Source organism: Equus quagga, chromosome 1 (assembly GCF_021613505.1).
Source record: "Equus quagga isolate Etosha38 chromosome 1, UCLA_HA_Equagga_1.0, whole genome shotgun sequence".
Classification (NCBI taxonomy): Eukaryota; Metazoa; Chordata; class Mammalia; order Perissodactyla; family Equidae; genus Equus; species Equus quagga.
The window spans coordinates 78,451,535-78,473,039 of NC_060267.1; the positions used below are offsets into that span (position 1 = coordinate 78,451,535).

The window sequence follows — 21,505 nt, forward strand, 5'->3', positions numbered from 1 at the left end:
TAACTTTTTATATGTACAATACAGTTGACTGATAATCAACAATATTATTGTTGATTATAGGCATAATGTAGAGCAGATCTCTAGAATTTAATCATCTTGCTTAACTGAAACTTTACCCCATTGCTTAGCAGCTCCTCATTCCACTCCCTGCTCCCGGCCACTGGCAATGATCATTCCACTCTGATTCTATGAATTGACTATTTTAGATACCTCATATAAATGGAATCATGCAATATTTGTCCTTTTGTGACTGCCTTATTTTATTAAGCATAATGTCCTCAAGGTTCATCCGTACTGTCACATATGGCAGGATTTCCTTCTTTCTTAAGGCTGAATAACATTCCATTACATGTATATATACCACATTTTGTTTATCCGTTTATCTGTTCATGGACATTTAGGTTGCTTCCACATCTTGGCTATGGTGAGTAATACTGCAGTGAACATGGGCAAGGCAGAGAGAAAGGTTTGAGCTCTAGGAGACCCACTCTATCTCTCTAGTGGAACCTGAAGCTTAGAGGCTGCTGATGTTTTTAGAGCACTCTTGATGTGTTCCATAAGACAGTAAGTGATGTGAAGGGAGGGAGCAGATCTTGTTCATACCAGTGTGACAGAGAGGGGAAAATCATTACTATGTTCAACCCCCCGACACATCTGGGACTGGGGGTCTGGGTAGAGCCCTTGGCATCATCAGAAGGGTTTGTGTGTGCAAGAGTAAAGGAGAGCAGAATAGCTCTGCAGGAGATTTGAGAGAGGTGGAGATCGGAAAGGGGCAAGAGGTTGCAAGAGATTGGGAAGGTCACTGGAGCCAGTGACACTGAAGAAACTGGAGAAAGGTAGATGATAAGTGAAGAGGAGCTCAGGATGATAGTGGGAGAGCTTGCATCCACGTGGAGTGTGTGATGTAACTCTCCCGCTTGCTCCCTCGCAAAATGTTCGGGAAAATCTACGCTGCTCGGTAGTGCTTTGTAGAGTTGGATTTGCCTTTTGGTAAGGTGCAAAAAAGTGAGTGGATGCAAACAGAATATCCCCATAGAATCAGTCACCTTGGGATCACACTTGTATCTGTAGTGACCAATGTTGTGGCCATGGGCCGGTGCGCCATATGCCCTCAATAAATGGCCACTGAATGAGCAAATTCATGCAAAGTCTATAAAAGCTGGCGGCTTGTAAGTGTTTGCGTCCCCTTTTCCCTGCAACTTTCCTCCAAGTCCCCAGGAACGAGATGGTTTTAAGATCAACTGGGGCTTTGGGCAAAGGTTCAGCCGGATTTGTTTGTTCCTCTCTGATCTGCTTTGATTGTCCCTGCTCAGGATCGCAGCCAGCCTGAAACAAACACAAAACTAAATAGGAAAACAGAGAATAAAATAACAGCAGCGTGGTCCTCTAAAGCCCTGTCTAGTGCTGATAAAGCTGACGAGATAAGAGGAACTTGTATTTAAGCAATAAGAGGGCTTTGTTCATGTCAGAGACTTCTCTGACCGTGACTGCTATAGATGCAGAGATAAACCCCAGACTCCAGCACTCCAGAGATGTGCTCCACCACGCTCTGCTGGGGGACAGGCAGCTCAGAACACAAGGGGAAAGAATTCCGAAATGATACATGTCGAATTGCTGGCCTGGATTTCAAATGCCATAGATAGTTTATGCAAAGTCTTGCGCTTTTGTAAAATGTAACACAATCCCCTGGCAGATCTGCCTAAGCTCTGTCCCAGTTGTTTTTGAGAAAAATAAATAAACTTGAAAACGTCTTCCAGCCCATTAAAGTGGTTTTGCTTTACCCATGGTCTCCTGGGTATTGGGCTTCTAGATATTTGAATAACTAAAGCCATCACCTAATTCCTGGCAAATGAGACAGTTGATTCTTGGCACCTTTACTCTCCTCAAGGAGTTACCTGTAACATTCAGGAAATGCATATTGGATTCCCAGGACCCACTGATTCCTCTTAGAAAGGGTAAGGGGAGTTTTGGCAATGAGGAAGTTTCAGTATAGTCCTGCATTGTTTAATGATGGGGTTCTGTTCTGAGAATTGTGTCGCTAGGCGATGCCATCGTTGTGCAAACATCACAGAGTGTACTTACACAAACCTAGATGGTATTATAGTCTACTACACACCTAGGCTATATGGTACTAATCTTATGGGAATACCGTTGTATATGTGGTCCTTCATTGACTGAAACATCGAGTGGTATATGACAATACTTTTCGGTGTTTTTAAAGCAGGGAAACTTTTTTCTTAAAGGAAATATTGCAAGGCAGCTTGATAGATAAAACAAATGAGTGGAGATGCTCTGGTTGAAACAGTGGAGCAGAAACTAAACAGACTTTCCCCAAACCTGACCCCTAGGCTGACACCTCAAGAGACCCTAGGAATCCATAGGTGATACCTTGAAAACCTATGACCTAATCCAACATTGAAATGTGAAAGATACACTGGGGTCTAAAGAGGCGAGGTAATTAGTACATAATTACACATCAAATTTTGAGGGAGTTTTGACCAGAACCAGGTCTCTTAAATCCAAGCCAGCTCACCATTGCAGAAGCTCCTGGGTGACAATGTGTGATCCTCCAAAGTTGATTAAACAATTTATCTTCCCCTATTTGAAACTGCAAGAATGAACTAATGAAGATGTTAATATTAAGAGGAACTGGATGAGGGGAACTCTCTGTATTATTTTTTTCTGAAAATATAAAACTACTCCAAAACAAAAAGTGTATTTTGAAAAAAGCATTGGTGCCTGCAATTGTAAATTACAATGCCAAGTGTTTTAGCTTGACTTTGATTAGTGAATTTGATGCATAACTTTTCTGCTCCATTTTCAATTCTTCCACACTCATCTTATGAATCCCTGGGCTTTGTGTGATTTTTATAAATGACATCATAATGTACTTATACACTTTCTCCCTTTTTTCAATCAGTGTTGTATTCTGTGATCTCTCCGTGTTGATGTCTATGAACTCATGCATAGGGTTTATGTTTTGATTGGCCATTCTGAACCGGGTGTTAAATATTTTCAATATCATCCTTGTATATGAAGCTGGTTCTGTCCTATTAATATTTTTTCGCTGTATAGAATTACATCATGTGAGTATATCATATTTACGCATCCCTTCCCCAAGAGATGAACATATAAACTATTCCAATCTTTTCCTTCTATAGATATTGCTTCCATGGATATCCTTTTTCTTTTTTCCTTTCTTTTCTTTCCTTTTTTGTTTGTTTTACATGTGTATGTTTGTTTTGTATGATGGAGATTAGATTATCTCTATTTTTTCACCTTGTAAGATCTTAGAATTCTCTAGGTCAGCCTTAGCCCTACTTTTTAGATGAGCAGACTGAGACCGGCAGGTGTGGTATGACAGGCCCAAATTCACAAGGAAATTTTGAGAGGGGAGCCACATTAGAGATTAGAAGCGAAGCACTAATTTGAGATGACCTTCTGCAAAACGTCTGACCAATCTCAAGAGCAACTCAGCTGTCCCTATCCTTTTCCATCCTGGCACTTTTCCATTTTCTACCCTACAGTTTACGATTATGTATGCATATGTGATCACTTGATGAATATCCGCATACATTGTCACCCTAAGCTGCTTAGCACCTGTCTTGTCCACCATCTTGTCCCAGAGGGCTTGGCAAATAGCAGTTACTTGATAAATACTATTTCAATGCATGAATGAACCAATGAACTAAGGAATTAAATGACATTTGGATACACAGGAAACTCCTAAGTTTGAAGAACTCTATTTGTCTATACTTGCTTTGTGTTTCTTTTAACACCATTTGATAGCTCTATCATAGAGAATGAATGTGTGCATGTGTGTATATATATCAATGCACACACACGCACACACACACAGATTTTCTTTGGAGGAAGCAAATGCTCATATTGTCATAGTCTTTGCTCTGCTCTGTAGTTAATATAGCTCTGACCACAATTTACAGATTTGTTCTAAAATATTCTACTTGGTATCCAACCTCTTGACTTTCTGTTTTGGCCACTTTCCCCAAGCTCTAAAAATGCCAGGCAGCTTATCACTACCTGAGCATTCTGGGTTTCTGCTTTCCTCTGAGCCTTTGCCTCTGTTCCCTATACCTGCAATACCTGTTATCGCTACCATATTTTTCCAGACCCAAATGTCAACTCCTCCAGAATTTGTCCCCACAAGAATTTCTCTGTCACCTCTACCACCAAAACATGTTATCCGTTCTTTACTGAACAGCATTAAGGTTTCGCTCTTTTACATTAGAACGTGGGCTCCTGAAACAGACTCTTGTCTGCTGATCCTGGTTTCCTCCTGGGGCGCCAAGAACAAAATAGATGGATAGTAAAAGTTCAGCAAATTGAATTTCATTTGACCGCTGAGACCCTCTAAAATATTTTATTTTCTTTATTTTTTTCTAGGTGTGTCGAACCAAGGTGATAGATCTCAGTGAAGGCATTTCGCAGCACGCCTGGTACCCCTGCACCATCAGCTACCCATACTCCCAGCTGGCTCAGACCACTTTCTGGCTCTGGGTAAGCCAAAGCTTTGAGAGCCTTAGGATCTCCAGCAGCGGCCCCCAGGAAGCACCGACTCCCATGACCCTTTCTCAAGATGGTTTGTCTACCCACTGAGGGTGTTAATTCTAAGGACGGGGAACAAAACACTTAGCAATAGGATGCTTCCTGAAATGGAACCCCATAATTGCTTGTGGAATGCCCCTAGTCACTCTAGTTTTGGCAAAGAGTTTAGATACCTTTTATCTGTTTGGAACCTCCTATTCATTGTTCAAGGCCTTTTAAATTGTCTTCTCCTCCTTGAAGTCTTTACTGATCTCCACAGAGGGAAGTGACTATTCTCTCCATTCTGGTTCTGCACACATTGGGCCTGTGTTGCTTGGCACTTGTCGCATGGTATTACATAGCTGTCTGTGGGTCCATCCTCCTGACTAAGGATTGTGCACTGTACTGAATTTTGATTTGCATATCACTGATCTACTTTGAACTCCACAGTCCACAGAAATGCAAGGGCCAGGTCTTCTTTAGCTTTGCCTTCTCGATACCTAGTACAGAGGTTGGCATGGAGGAGTGGCGAATAATAATAAGTACCATTTGTTGTGGTTTTAGTATGTGCCAGACACATGACTCTCATTATCTTACTGGAGCTTCATAGCCATCCTGTGATGTAGCTGTTTACTTAATCCACCACTTGGAGGTGTGGGAACCTACGTTCAGAGCAGCCCAGCACTGCTCAACATCACACAGCTCAGAAAGAGCAGAGCCAAGATTGGAACAGAGTTTCCGACCTCAGAGCCTGTGCTCTTGACTGTGAGGTTTCACTGCCCTCCTGTTCCTGTCATGGGCCCATGATGAATCGTCCAATTCCTGAAATGGAAAATTCTCCTAGAAACCCCCAGCCTGTGGCTGCTTCCCCACCACATGACTGAGTACATGAGATACCCTCCCATGTCTTCTGTATTTCAGGCATACTTTTCTCAGCCAATGGTTGCTGCGGCTGTCATTGTTCACCTGGTGACTGATGGGACCTATTATGGGGACCAAAAGCAGGAGACCATCAGTGTCCAGCTGCTTGATACCAAAGATTTGAGCCACGATCTAGGTGAGCATGTTCCCTTGGGCATGGCTTGCTCTTGGTGCCTGCTTCTGTGTCTCCCCATGGGTGGCTGTGAGGATTGGCTGAAAATGAGTTCTTCTCTCTTTCCTCTTTCCCGCTTCTATTTGGCATTCTGGCTGCCTTCAAGTGAGGATGTGTTTGTATACCCAGAGTAATCTGGGTCTGGCAGATTTGGGGATAAGAGGTCAATGTCAAAGTCTTCCCTTCAGTCCTTCCCTTCAGCTAGACACCTTTAACCTCAGGCATCGCATATGATCCTTGAAAGACCCTGGGAAGGAGACTGAGCAACGGCCATTTCCCGTTGTACGTGTCAGTACCTGAGACCCAGAGAGAGGCATTGAGAGACCCCAGGTCGCATGGCAGTAGCCAGAAAGAGAGTAGAGTGGTCAGGTTTTGGGGATCGTAGCCCACTGTTCTTTATCCTATAGAAAGAGGTGTCCGTGAATGCCCCCAAAGTAGTTATCATGTCTCCAGCACAACCTCCAGACTTTCCCAAGGGAGTAGGAATAAGAAAAGGTTGGATTCAGGAGTAGGAAAGCAAGTGAGGAATCAGGTCCTAGCTCTTGAGAAGCTGCCCCAACACAGGGCCCAGGGGTGGTCAAGGGCCAGAGTTGTCCCTTCTCCCACTCCTCTGCGTACCCATATGTGCATGGCAAAGAGGAAAGAGCCCTGACTCCAGAGCTGAAAGCCAAGGTTTGAATCTTGTCCCGGCTGCTCACTCATCTTGAGGACCTGAGTGATTTTCTTGACCTCACACTGTTTCCCTCAGCATCTTGCTTTCCTCTTCTGCACAGTGGGGATGGTGATGCCACACAGTCAGAGTGAGATATTAAATGAGATATTACTGAGACTTAACACTGTGCCTAGCACAAGACTTGGCACTAAGAAAGTCCTATTATCCCTTTGACATTTCCAATATACCTCTGGGCAGCCATTCCGGGTGTTTGGAATTCCAGGCTGACACTGACGTCCAGGCTTCAAAGCTGTGCCTGCACCATTCCTCAGGGAGCTCATTTCAAAGACCATAGGAAGCAAGCAGGCAAGGTCACTTCAGGGTCAAGCAGAAGCCAAGGGCGCAAGGAGGGTTTTTTGTTTTGTTTTTATGTTTACTTATTTAGTTAGTTTTAAAGGCAAGGGGGAACATGTTAATAAGGAAGAGAAAGAAAACCCCTCTGGACTTATCTGGATTCCTGGGAAATTTCCCTAAGTGAGAAGCAAATATTTTCATAGCTGTCCTGGCATTGCAAAGGGCTCCGAGGAGAGGTTATTTCAGCGGAGTGGGGAAAAGTCTGGTTCCAGGGAAGCAAGCTCCTTAGATCCCACTGCTTGAGGCCTGGAGCTGCCACACGTCCCTGTCTCTCCCACTGGGTCCCCTGTCCTTTGTCCTTAGCATCCGGGCATTCCAGCAGAGGCTTTGCAGCTCTGAGAGAAGGGACCACAAAAGAGGGAGCTTCACGTCCCCACATAGCAGGCCTGCCAGGACGTAGGTAGGATTATCCCACTTTTTAGATGTAGAAACTGAGTTTTAGAGGCTTGCTGGAGTCAGATAATTAGGAAGTGGCTAAACCAAGACTTGAACTGATGAGATCCATGGAACACCAAAGCCAGCTTCCATTTCATGAATTCCATCCCACGCCATCACTCCCTTCCCTCTACTTCCGGATGTGCCTTTTCTCTCTGCCCCTCTCTCTTCCTTCTCAAAGCCTGGGGGCCTGTTCCCTCTACTAGAAAGAACTCAGGGCTTTTGAGTGAGGCAATCTTGGATTCTACTTGGACTGTATATTGCTGGTTGCTCTGTGTCCCTATGGGAAGCCACATCCTACCCAGGATTCTCACTCTCATCTCTACAGAATGGGCATAGAGGTTCTTAGCTCACAGGGCTGCTCCCAGGTTCCCAGATTACCAAGGAGAGTGGGCTTTTTACCCTGGAATGGCCTGTTGCTGTGAATTATTTCCATCGTCTGACTGGGAAGGCATCCTGAAAACTAGCAACTCAAATCATCAAATCCTAATGCAATGTGGGAGGGAGGTGAGGGCCAGTGATGCTTGGCAGGCCAAGGGGTGGCCCTTTGGGGGAGGGAAAGGGGCTGTGGGCGCTAGGTGAAGGGAAAGCTTAGGGGGTAGGGAGGCAAGAGGATTGGAAAGATTTCGAACTAAGAGAAAAAGGCAGACAAAGAAACTTTCAATCAAACTCAAAATCCCCACTGGCCACCCAATGGTGCTTTTGTGCAGTGACATGAAAGGGTCTGGGGGCTTCGGGAAGGGCCCATTGGGGAGGGCGTGACTGGCCTTGAGTAATGAGCCTGGCCCCTCGGCCCTCTGTCTCCCCTGACAGGCCTCCATGTCCTGAGCTGCAGGAACAATCCCCTGATTATCCCTGTGGTCCATGACCTCAGCCAGCCCTTCTACCACAGCCAGGCGGTACGTGTGAGCTTCAGTTCACCCCTGGTCGCCATCTCGGGGGTGGCCCTCCGCTCCTTCGACAACTTTGACCCCGTCACCCTGAGCAGCTGCCAGAGAGGGGAGACCTACAGCTCTGCCGAGCAGAGGTAAGGCACCCTGGGTCTGCTTGCCCTGGGCTGTTTTGTAGCCAAGTGGAGATGGAGGAATTCTGAAACTGGGTAGCCATGTGTGTTGCGGTAAAAAGTCTGTGTGCTTCTCCCTTCTGCATCCTCAGGCCTCTGATAGGCTCTGCCTTTGGGCTTCAGAGGCCCACACATCTCTAAATTCCAGGGGTGATGGAGGGAGGCAGGAATGTGTGGCAGAAATAGGACCTCCTTCCGCTGGCTTGCAGTCCCAAAGCTGAGAGTGGCTCGCAGGGGGGTCCTGGGAACATCACTTTCCCTCTCTGGGCCTTAGCATCCTCATTTGGATAAAGAAAAGACAGGTGGATTAGCTCTCTTTCAGCTCTGAAATACTGGAACGTTCTGCTTCCTAAGTAGCACCAGCAGGAAATATAGCCCTCCTAAATTTAGGGGGACGGTGGGGGACTGGTATTTGCTTCATCCCAGACCACCGTGTATTTCAGTAATGGGTAAATCTCTATGTCTTCCTCTAGCTCCTGAGATCCCCCCCAGTGGTCCAGGAGTCTGTCTGTTAACTGCATAACATCACTCCATCTGTGCTTTTGATCTGGCAACTGTTAATGCACCTAGTTTGGAGCTAAGAGAGGATAGTGTTTCCTGGGAAGAATATGAGCTTTGATGGGACTTTTACTTGGGTTTGAATCCACCCCTTCCTGACTGTGTGTCCATGAACAAGTCACTTCATTTTTCTGAGTCTCAGTTTTCTATTTTGGAATAAGCAGATGATGATATCAACCCCATAGGGTGGTTGTGAGGGTTAAATGGTGTGCTGTAGATGAAAGTGCTCTTGCAGATTATTAGACACCGTCCAAAGATAGTGTATTAGTAAAGAATATTTATTGCTGCTTTCTGACATGATGGTGGTCCTTCTCTGCACAGAATTCTGCATGAAGTTCTTAGAGTTAGAGCTGGAAGGTGCCTCAGAAATCATCTAGTATGCCCAGAGTGTCCAAACTTTGGTGTCACTCTCTAGAATTCCAGGGCCCCAAAAGGAGAAGGACTGGTCCAGGGTCACACAGCAGCTCTCCAGGTTGTTTAGTGAGATCCAGAAGGAGAAAGAAAGAGTTAGGGTCTTGGTGGGCATCCCCAGAGTGAGGCCCCCGAAAGGCCATTCAGCTCTGGCTTGTCTACCTGGGAGCAAGGAGAGGCAAGATGAGTGGGGAGGGGGCACACCAGCCTTTCCCATGCCCCTGCTACCACAGAGGACACAAAAGATGGTTGCAAAACCCACATTGTTTTGCACCCACTGTCTCTAGCTTCTGTTGTGCAAAGTCTGTCGCAATCATTCAGAGGCAAAAGAGCTCCTTAAATATCACTCATTGTTGTATTTCACCCTAAGAGGGCTTTTTCATCCCTGGCTCTCCAGACTATAAAAATAAGTTAATTCTCAGAACGCAGGGAAACAATGTTGATGGAAAATGCAAATCCATCAGACCTCTTCTGCAGTGCTTTCCCATCCTTCACCAGCTGCCTGGACCATCCACAAGTTGACTGAGGCCAGCGCTGACTTTTTTGAATCCTTAATTAACAGTTCCTGTGCCAGAAGTAAACAATAAGAAGTGTTTAACCTTGGAAACAAATCAATCAATAAGTATTTGTGGAGTTCTTTGACTTGTTATGGAAGAACATTGATCACAGGCAAAGTGTTGCCCTGACTTCCACTGGTTGCATGACTGTGAGCTCTCCTCCTCTGTGGGCCTCAGTTTCCCCATCTATAAAATGATGATGATGGATTGGATGTTTTCTGTGGTTCCTTCCTGTTCTAACAGTCTGAGATTCTCAAGAGCTAGGAGTGGTGAGAGGGAAGAAGAAGGGACCAACATTTATTTTATTACCTTATTTCTTTGTCTTATTTCATTATCACACCTGTCCTGTGAGGTATGGACAGAGGGAGTAAGTCAAAGTCTTCTAGGCAATAAGAGGCAAAACCCTGCTTTGTCTGCCCCTAAAACCCATGCTCTGCTCACCAGAGCCAGGCACATCTAGGAGACAAGGGAACTTTTCATGGCTGCTCACATGTGAGCATTTAGTCAGTGAAACTGAGTAAAGTGATGGAGATGCAGCCCTGAGGGCCTCGGCTGGCTTGATCCTGAGCTTAGACCTGTCTCGGACAGGCTGAGCCCCCAGGGCTGCAGGACCTGCTCCTGAATGGTCCAGGGGAGGAAAAGATGGCAGCTACTCCTGGGGAGCTGAAGAAGCATTTACCCAAATAGGCAGGACTGTGCAAACGTGTAAATGCATTAAAACAAACAAAGCAGGAGGAAAGAAAAGAAAAATAAGCAACAACCATAAAAAGCCACGGGATGTTTTTCTTCATTAGCAAAACACCAAGGTAAATATCGTCACTTTTTATAGCACAGAGTCAGCTGGCTGTAGTAGGAACATCCCTACCTCCCTGTAGTAGGAACTTTACTCTCAGCTGTTTCCCGGGTAGTGAAAGGGGCTCTCTCCACGCCCCCACCATGCCTTCCTCTCCTCCCTCCCACTCTCTCTCCCCTTCTCTTCCTCATCTCTTCTCTTTCTTTCTTTCTCTCCTCCCTCCCCCTCCTCTCCCTCTCCTCCATCTCCTACCCCTCCCTCCTCTCTCATCCCTTTCCTTTCTCCTCCTTTTCTTTCTCTTCTCCTGAGAGCAGTGTGATCTCTAGTGGGCTGCCATGAGAGAAGCACCACTACAGAAAAATCAATTCAGGCCATGTGTTCTGACCTAGATTCAAGGATCTCCAGTCCTGGTGCAGTACTTGGAATAAATTCAGAGTCCCAAGAAAACAGGATCGGGTTTCCAATGAGAGAGGTCCAGTTGTGGAATTCTAGCCAAATCCGAGTTCCACACCAAGTTAGAGGAAGGGGGAAAGATAAGGGGGAGGGTGTAGTGATGGTGGTCGGGGAAGTTAAGAGGCTTCTTCAATGAGAAAAGCAACAATCATGAATTGAGGCTCCAGTGTGTCTAACACACACACACACACACACACACACACACACACACACACACACACACCACCTCTATCTATCCTATGATTCTCAAGAGAGATTGAGAAGTTTGTTATAAAATTCAGTGGGCCATGTGTTTAGACAATTAATTTCTTTCCTTCCATCCTTCCCTCTATCCTTCCTCAATTCTTTCCTTGCTTCCATCCTCCTTCGATTCTTTCTTTCCTTCCTCCCACTCCTTTTCTTTTTTGCACTCTTTTTTCCTCTACCTCAAACTTTTCCCACTTTTCCAGCCCATCCAGAGAAAGGCAGTTGTGATAGGGGGCTAGCTTTTAGAAGGCCAGCTTTAGGAGGAAATACATTCTTCATGTGACTAGATTAACTCCTTTCAGCTGGGGTGGACTTAAACTTTGGGTGGGGATGGGGGTGCCTATAGGCCGGAGCCAAGAGTTCGGAGAGTCTGAGCATGGATAGGAGCCCACACGTGGAATATCCCATTAGGTGAATAGAAAGGAATTCATATATAAGATTGCAGCCCATAATGAAGCTTCTCATGGCCAGAAACCAGAGGCTTGAGATTGCTGCCCACAGACTCACCCAACATCTCCAGCCCACAAAAAGATTAGCACTTTTTAGAACATCTGTTGGGAGTCACTGGTCTGGGGGATATACCTGCAAATGGGACAGCTGTGCTTAAGTATATATGTATTTTCAACTGTACTGGATACTGCCTGACTTTTCTCCACACCCCCATCAGTGTTCTATCAGAGTTCCTGTTGTTCCATATCCTCGTCAATATTTGGGATTCTCAAAGTCTATTTTTTTCCCAATCCAAAGGGCTCTGAAATTATATACCTCTGTATTTTTGTCCCCATAAAACCGTGATCTCTGAGAGCTGGAAGGGCTCCAAGAGATTCTCTGGTTCTGTATCCTCATTTGAGGATGGGAAACCTGAGGTCCGGGCAAGGAAAGTGGGTCTCCAAAAGTCACCTAGTCCATTAGGTGCAGAACCAGCATTCAAATCCAGTTCTCAGGACTTCCAGGGCAGAGTTCTTTCCTCTTCATCAGAAGTTTCAAGACTGCTGTCACACAGGCCAGACTAGGCCACAAACAGCTTGTGTTTGTTTGGCCCTCATTAGTTATTTTCTTTAACTAGTTGCCAACATTTAAGTATCAAGAGAGTTGATATTAAAAACCAGAACTCTTCCTCCTCTTAAAGACATCAGAAGACTTGGAAACACCAGGCCCTCAGTCCCACTAGACAACCTCGGACTAGAGTGAGAACTTCTCCCACTGGGCATGTGCCTCTCAGCTCACTTTGCCATTCAGATCATCTGCCTGGACCCTGCAGGCTGCTGACCTTGCATCACCACTCTACAAAATCTCACCTCAGTCCTACCACATCACTGGCCTCTAGAATCCCAGGGTGGAAGAGCCTTTTAGGATCCCTTCCCCCAGTCGCCTCATTTCCAGGCAGAAAAATGAGTCCTATCTTGATAACTCTTCCTCATTCTCTCTTCCCAAGTGATCCCTGCAGTGTTTGTGCAAAGAGCATTTTCCCTTCCTTTTCCAGTGTTGAGCATGCTCTTCTTTTGCTGTCCCCATCTGAGCAGCCCAGAATGATTTCTAAACAATCTGCCTGTTACTATCTCTACTTCCCTATGGCATAATTGCAGCTAAGTAGCAGGCCACTGGAGTCAAGCCATGAGCCAAGGGACAGAACCAGGAGTAGAGCCCTCATCAGCCCTTTAGCTGCTAGCCCTGTCTGTCCTGGTTGGAGTCCTATCTCGGTATCCTCTGCTATACATGATTGGGGGCCATTTCATTTGACAGTGGAGGTAGCAGTTGGGGGGCTGGCTGTTGGATCACTTAAGGATCTACCTCTCTATGGAACTTGAATCTGTAAGTAAATTAACATATATATATAAGAAGAAAAGAAAATCCCTAAGTATCTGATTAGCTCTGCATCCGGGGGCATCTCTACCTTTGCCCACCTCTTCTTTTTTTCTTTTTGGTGACGAAGACTGGCCCTGAGCTAGCATCTGTTGCTAATCTTCCTCTTTTTGCTTGAAGGAGATTGTCCCTGAGCTAACATTTGTGCCAGTCTTCCTCTATTTTGTATGTGGGACACCGCCACAGCATGGCTGATGAGTGGTGTGTAGGTCCATGCCTGGGATCCAAACCTACAAGCCCTGGACCACTGAAGTGAAGTGCATGAACTTAACCACTATGCCTCTGGGTGGGCCCTTGCCCATCTTTTTTCATAGATCAAATCACCTGTGTCCCTTCTCCCATCCCTCCGATCTGCCACCTTCCTCCTCCTGAGAAATGTCTTAATTTTTTCCTTCTTTTGTTATTTCTTATTGACCATCCATCACTGGTAATAAATACTTCCCTCATTTTCTTTTTTAAGAAGCCAGAGGCTTTTCTTTTGTTTTGTTTTCCTTGTTTTGATTTTTGTGTCTCAGAAATGACAAGGTTGTGTCAGGGAGTTATTTGGGAGCACCAGTTGGAGTAATATTTATCAGTTCTGGACAATGTGTTCACACAGGCCTTTCCAACTAACAGGAAGGCAAAGAGAAGAGCAGGGACAGATCTGCATTGGAATTCTGTTCATGCTGAGTGCCTTTGGGCGAGTGACTGAAACTCCCTTAGCTTCAGTCTCCTCTTCTTGAAAATAGGAGTCATAATAGTACCTCAAGGAGTTACCACAATAATGCAAATAAAATGATGGAGGTAAAACGCAGTGGCCAGTGCCTGGCACATATTACCTCCTTTCCTCCTTTCTTCCTGTTTTCAAGCCTGTAAGCCAGGTGCAGACAGATGTGCTCATAAAGCAGACATGCCTCACTCCCCAAAGTCTGTTCTGGAGGACACTAGTCTTAAGAAATGTCCAAAGAAAAAAGGTTGTCAGAGTTTGGAAAATGATACGCACCTTGGCCCCTTCTGGAAATCCATAGTGTGCTTTAGAATGCTCAAGGTTCTGAGAAGTCCTGCAATAAAGAGAGCTGATTGGTCTCTCCAGTCAACACTACCCTATTCACTTGACCATGGAACTTTTAGGTCAGGTAACCCGTGTGCCCAGGGAATATTTTCCTTCCACAGTAGAAAGAGCGAGAGTAGAGAGACTACCTTCTCATGGAGTTTCATCGTTTCCAAAGCATTTCTCATGTGTTGGCTTTTCTGTTCTGCAAACACGCTGGTCCCCATCCTGTCCTGGACCTTTGCACCTGTTCCTTCCTCTGCCTGAGTTTCCCTCTTCCCCAAACCTTTGCATGGCTGATCCCTTCATTTCATCCAGGTCTTAGTTCAGATGTATATCCCTTCCTCATGGAGGCTCCACTGGGTCCCTCACTACATGTGTCCTGCTCTGTCACCCTCTATAATTTCACCTTGTTGTAGTGCCCTTACTGTGCATATCACTCTCTGAAATGGGCTCATTTATTACTTTTCTTTGGCATGTGTCCTCCCTCCTCAAATATACAGGTGACAGGAATCTCTGTGTCGCTGATGTTTAGAACAGTGTCTGCTACTCGGCAAGGCCCCCAGGCAAAGTCTGTTGAATAGACGAATGACTGGCTGACATGTCACCCTGTTGACAATCTTGAGAGACAAATCATTTCCTTACTTCCACTTTACAGATGGGGAAACTGAGGTTCAGAGTTTTATATAACTCTCCAAGGTCAAACAACTGATAAATGGCAGAGCTGGGGCTGGAGCCCAAGCTTGCCCAACTGCCAAACCCTGTGCTCTTTCTATTCTAGGAAATCAAGTTTTTCAGTGTATCCTTTCCCTGTAAAGAAGAACATTAATGTGCAAAGAATGGGGGTTTGGGGAGAATGCTGTTTGTACCTCAATGGCCCCACACCCCAGAGAAGCCCAGAGTCCTTGTCTTTTGAAGGGGCTCCCAGAGCCCCCTGGGTCGCCATCAGATGGGAGCCCAGGGGCCTCCTGGGAGTGCAGAGTGAGCATGGCCAAATTCAAAGGCATAGGTCAAAAGACCAGCCTGGAAGCTGGTAGCTTACAGAGTAAATCTATTTAAATTGGAACCATGTGGCTCTTTCCCCCAGTGCTTACACAATGCGAACAGATGCATTGTTTGGTGTCAAAGCCCTTAAGTTGACTCTACAGCTGCAGTCTTTTCGAGGTCTCCACATGGCGCAGAGCCGAGGCTGTCAGGAGCAAGGAGGAGGGCAGAGAATGGGAGTATCTCAGCAAGTGTCACCTATTCCTGCCTGCCCTGCATTTCGGAAGGGGGAGTATGTGGAGAGTGCAGAGCCCACATCAGTGCAGGTCTGAGACCTCAATCAAAAACTTGCCCTTTTCCAAGGATTTTTAAAAGTGAATTTGTTGGTGATGTGTTTTGGAGGCTTTTAGCTCCTCAGCTCCCCCTCCCCACTTTAATTCTCACCATCCTTTTGCGCAGGGGAGAGAGCGTGAGGATGAGTAACCATGTTCCTATAAAACCCTCAGCGGGGTATCCTGAGACTGGCACCAAGAAAAAAAAATTGGGAATTTCTTCATCAGCTGGTTGGGCCACCAATTGCTCCCTCTCTCCTAAATAAAAACAGGAAAATGAAAGTTTTGCGGCTGTGGATGCAAATCTAGCTGTTTGTGCACACTGTATGCCAGGTGTTGGGGTAGACAGAGTCAGAGATGCAAAAGGTAGAGAAAATTACCCCCTGGAAGCTTTCAGTGTTTGGAATCAACACCTCAACCTCTGTAGAGTGCTTCAGAGCTGTTGCGAGACACTACGCCATTTGTTTCCTGCTATCTACTAGATGCAAGGCATTTTTATTGCAATGAGAAGTATACCAAGATGAAACAGGCATTATCTCTACCCTCAGGGAAGTTCTAGTCCAGGTGTGGGGCAAGGTTAACAACAAGGACTTTGGAGTCACACATCTGGGTGGGAACTTCAACAAGTAACTTGATCTCCCTGGTCCCGATTTTTCCAACTGTAAAATGAGTAACACTTAGCTCATAGGGTTGTTCTGAGGATGGAGTGAGCTCATGTATAAAAGCAATCAGTGAATAGTCACTAATGTTACTGAGTGTCTGTGTAACGATATTATAAGGGGAAAGATATAAGCACGGGGGTTTTATGTTGTTTCCATTTCCTTAAGGATTAGCACATATTCCGGCACATGGTGGACACCCAGGACCTGTGCTTTCAATGCGTGAAGCATGAGGCAATGGTGTTACAGAAAGGAGGGCAGAAAGCCTGCAAGGGAGCTCACCTGGGGACCCCGTAAAGCTTCCTGTAGACATTTACATGCAGCTCAGACTGGAAGAATGGGTAGAATTCACATTGGCAGGGAGATTGGAACGGCAGCTGCAGCAAGATGCAAGGCAGGATCTCTGTACAACTTTACTAACAATTCATAAATCACTTTACAGTTTATAAAAGACTTCTACATTCAACACCTCAGTTGAGTCTCATGACCCGATGAGTTGGCCAAATTTGAGAGTACACTGAAGCTCAGAGAGGTGATGTTCCTTGCTCAGGGTTACACAGCTTCTAGGTAATAGAGCATAAATTTATTTATACCATTAGCTACCATTTATTGTGTGCTTTTGTGTGCCAGGAATTCTGCTCTGTGCTTTTCCTTAGCTATCTGGTTTAATTCTCATGACGACCCTTGGAAGTGAATACTTTTATAAAATATGAAGAGGCTTTCATTCAACTCAGTACCTGGCAGATAAGAAACTCAGTGAATACTTGCTGTAATCATAATGATCCCTATTTCACAAATGGAAAAGCTGAGGTTCTGCAAGCTTTGGAGATTAATAACATATATAACTTTCAAGTGGCAGGATTTGAACCCTGGTTTGTTTGTTTCCATAAATTGTGCTCTTAATCATAAAGTTTGATCACTGCCTCCAGAATCGTCTTCACCAAAGCCAGTACCTCTTCCTCTCCTCAGTCTTGGCCTCCTGGAAATTTGGAGAGAAAAAGCCATTAGCCTTTATCTTCCAGCTGGAGTACAGTGGTCCTACAAGAAAACTCCCTCTCACCCGCTCTTCCTTTCCTTTTCAGCTGTGTGCATTTTGCATGTGAGGCCACTGACTGCCCAGAGCTGGCTGTGGAGAATGCTTCTCTCAACTGCTCCAGCAGTGACCGCTACCATGGTGCCCAGTGTACTGTGAGCTGCCGGACAGGCTACGTGCTCCAGATACAGCGGGATGATGAGCTGATCAAGAGCCAGGTGTGCACAGGTGCTGGGCTCAGAGCCCTTCTCCAGCCCAGGAAAGGCTGACAGGGTGTTAAGTATGTTCTCTGCTAAATCTCCAGCCCTTAATACAGTGCTGCCACATAGTAGATGCTCAGTAAACATGTGCTGATTGAATGAATCAGTCCATCATTTCTAAGACAATGGTTCACTGGCAGAGTAGTATTCCGTACAACAGGTATCAGAGTCTTTGTGTAGGTTGCAAATCTGGAAAACCATGGGCTGATCATTTTGGAATGAAACCCTCACAGTCAGAACTCTGCTACAATTGAATGGGCTGCTTTAGGAAGAGGCGAGCCCTCTGTCAATGAGGTGTTCATTCATTCATTCACTGTAAAACATCCCTTCATTGGGAAACAGATGCTGTACTAGGTGCTAGAGAAAAACAGTCACTAAGATAAACCTAGTTCTTCCTCTCAAGGAGCATAGGTCCTCGTGATGGAGAGCAGACAGTGAATGAGCAATGACCTCACCATGTGATAAACACCCTAAAGGGAAGTGTAGGCTGTTGTGGAAGCACAGGGGGATTCCAGGAAAACACCCTGGAGGAAGTGAGTTGAAAACTGAGAACTATACAGATGGGCAAAGGGATGTGTGTTGGGGAGAAGGGGAAAATATGTTGAGCTACACTAAAATGGGCAGCCAAAAGGATCTTTATCAACCACAATCTGGCCATGTCAGCTCCCTGTTCCCCTAAAGATAAACTTCAAACTTCCTGACCAAGATAAAAGGGCCTTGCACCAGTGGACCTTGCTTGCCTCTCCAGCTTCATTACCTGGGAGAGTTCAGAAAAAGAAAATTCTCTGTCTGTAGCATGCTCTTTCTCACCAAGGGGCTTCCCTTCCTGCCCCTATGTCCTGCGTGAGAGTAGTGGCAGTGAGCGGATTTGAGATGTGGCAGAATGTTCCTTCAGCCAGATGTTGCTGTGGGGTCTCAGGCAGGCATGAGGGAGGGGGGCAAAGTGGCAGTGAAACCCTGAGATTTGAGGATTCCAGAGCCGTCATTAGATGCAGCCTTTTCCAGGGTCCCACCAGCTGACTTCACCATCATGCTGCAAGCACACAGGGCACATTCTTTGTTGCTGGGAACGCCTGTTTGTACAGAGCTTCTGGACTTGAACAGAGTCCCACTGGGGAGCGCTTGGGCCCTCGATTGCTTGTCTTCGACACCTACTTCTGTGTGTCAGACACAGCAGGTCTGAACTCCTGTGGAAATAACTAGGCTGTTTCGGCAGTGAGAACCTCTACTCCCTTTGATCTATGCTTAAGATGGGGGAAATGTCCTTTGCTTTTAAAATCCCAGATCAACATTTGGCATCCCCTAGGATTTGGCAACTTCTTGCTTGAATGGAAGCCTCTGAGCTGCCCATGACTGTGCCTCCCTTGGCTCTGTAGCATGGCCTGGCCCTTCCACTTGCACAGCTCTGCCATCTTCTAGTTAGGTTCAAATCTCTGCCGACACTTTCACTTTCACTTTTCCCAGCCTTGTCCTTCTTCATGCCTACCTCTCTCAACTATTGAACCATCAAATCTCATAGTAGGGAATGGCTCTTAGAGCAATCCTTGGGCTCAGTGCCAATGGGCAACTCAAATAGGGAAAGGGACTTGCGCATGGTCTCATAGGACAGAGGACAAACATCCAGGTCTCTGATACCTCAGGGCGATGTCCACTCTGTGCCACACTCTAAGACAGGCTCCCTATAACCCCCTCCAGAGCCAAGAAAAGAGACAAAGATCAACAGCCAGGGTCCCACTGTTATGCCACGTTTCAGAGGCTATTTCGTGAAAGAAATCATCAGTCCCTGAGAGGTCTGAGTCTCAAGATTCTCATCAATACAATAGAAATAATGATCTGGGAGACTCCACGGATGGTAGTTAAGAGCATAGCCTTTGAGTTCAATTCCCACTTATCCTCTCTTCAGCTGTGTAACTTTGAGCTGACCACAATGTCTCTGTGCCACAATTTCTGCATCTGTAAAATGGAAACTAAAATACCTAATTCAAACAGTCGTTGGGATCACTAAAAGTGAGCTAAAGGTAAACACTAAGCATTGGTCTCCTAGTGCCCGGACAAGACTCTGAGCTGTGGCCTGGTGGCAATGGGTGTTTCCCTACATTGAGATTAGGTCTGCCTCCTCACTGTGCCTGCCTCTGTCTTTCAGACGGGACCCAGCGTCACAGTGACCTGTGCCGAGGGCAAGTGGAATAAGCAGGTGGCATGTGAGCCAGTTGACTGTGGCATCCCGGACCAGCATCATGTCTATGCCGCCTCCTTCTCCTGCCTTGAGGGTACCACCTTTGGCAGCAAATGCTCCTTCCAGTGCCGTCACCCAGCACAGTTGAAAGGTATCGAGGGCCCTTTGGCTTGGCTTGCCCTGCTTCTTCTGTGGGAAGCCAGAGGCTGCTTTCAGGCCCTCCTTCTGGGTCTCAAACACCAAAGGTTGGATAGAGGTTTTATCTATTCTCTTGATTTCTTTCCACCAATTGTATTTACGTAAACTATCCTGTTATGCAGCTAAGGAGAAAGTAGAGTATGTGTAAGTATAACAATGAAATCTCCTCCAAAATCTTACAAATCTTAAAAAAGAAAAGAGAGAAGAAGGAAGGGAGAGAGGGAGGAAGGAAGAAACAGAAGATTATAAGAAAGTAACATTTGGAACTGATGTGACTAGTTCACTGGATAGGATTATGGCCCAGAAAGCCTGAGAGGTAAGTAATATTATTATTCCCATTTTCAAAGAGGAGGAAATCAAGACTCAAAGAGTATAAAGAACTTATCCAAGGCCACACTATTAGTGGTGATATCCACATTGGGGCCCAGGTCTGTCTTTCTCCAAAGCCAACTGCTACACCTTAGTAAGGGCTAACTGATAGAGGAGCGGGTGTGGACAGGAAGCATTTACTGGGATCTCCTGTGTATTAAGGTGAGAAAGACATAGTCTGGCAAACTGGAGAAGAGGCCAAATTTTGGAAATGAGTGAGAGGCTGGCATGGGTGTCCTAGAATATCAGGACTAGAATGGCTCTTAGAGCTCATCAGGAATAACTGATTATTGGAAATATGGGGAAACTGACATCCAGTGAGAGGAAGGAAAGACCTTGTACAAAACCACTGAGCAAGTTAGCACCATTATCAGGATGAGTGCTCTTCCAGTCAAGTATTGGATTTTGATGTTATACCCAGTTCCTGGAGGTGCCAAGAACCACTCCTTGGTTTGGTTTATCAGAGGAAATGTTGCCCCCTTATCAGATTCAAGAATGCTATCTTCCTCAAGGCTCTGTTCTCAAGCATGGGTCGTACCTCGGGGTCCGTCATGCTATCGGATGTGAATGAGTGCACTTCTGTGAGGTGTGAGTGGTTTGGAGGGAGGTCTGTAAATTCCCTGAAACTTAGATGCAATATTATATATTCATCAGTTTCAGGCATTTTGATGAATGGAGAGAGTCAATAGTTTCCCCAAATTTTCAAGGGAATACAGAGCTTCAAAAGATACTGGACTTGAGTCCCTGGAGGGCAGTGGCTGTGTCTAATCCCTTTTCACATTGCTGTCAGCAGGCCCAGGACCTGCACATAGTAAGACTCCATAAAGTGTATTGACTGGATGGCTGCATAAATTGATGAAAGTCACACCTGAGAAAATGTTTCTTTTAAGAAATGAATGGAAGACCCACAGTCTCACTAAACTGCCCCAAAAGAAAAGCAGGAAGCATTTCTGGATGCATCCCTTAGGTCTCCTCATTTTTAACCCAGGAAGATTTTAATTAAAAAACTGTAGACATTTCTTTTGAGCTAATATAAGGATATAGGTTGGAGAGAGGTGAAGAGACCAGTGGAAATTGTAACCACCACCCCTCCCCAACTGTCAGGCTATCTGGACCCTTCACTTGGCCCTGTTTGCCCAGATGTGGGGTATGTTAACAACTCCAGACTAGGAAATCACGCTTCTGTTCTCAATCAGAGGCTCTTGAGAAAAGGAGGTGTATAAATTAGCATTGATTATTACAGCCCTCATTGTGGCTAATAATAATTCTTAATCAAAGTGATTCAGACTTGTCTGCCATTGCTTCTCTGCTGACTATGGGAGAAGGGGGAGACCCCATTGTGGAGATGAGATCCCAGGAGGATCACCGTTTTGATAGTTGT

At 45.7% G+C, this 21,505-nt stretch overlaps 1 protein-coding gene across 1 annotated transcript in view; it reads left to right on the forward strand.

Moving 5' to 3' along the window:
* The window catches only part of PAPPA (pappalysin 1), a gene marked incomplete at its 5' end in the record, with an annotated part of 240,634 nt that overhangs the window by 164,781 nt on the left and 54,348 nt on the right, over window positions 1-21,505 (forward strand). Inside the window, 5 exons of the mRNA XM_046676707.1 lie at window positions 4,405-4,518; window positions 5,467-5,602; window positions 7,953-8,166; window positions 17,171-17,339; window positions 19,525-19,708. Of these exons, the coding sequence (XP_046532663.1) occupies window positions 4,405-4,518; window positions 5,467-5,602; window positions 7,953-8,166; window positions 17,171-17,339; window positions 19,525-19,708 (817 nt within the window). The remainder of the gene's footprint in view (window positions 1-4,404; window positions 4,519-5,466; window positions 5,603-7,952; window positions 8,167-17,170; window positions 17,340-19,524; window positions 19,709-21,505) is intronic.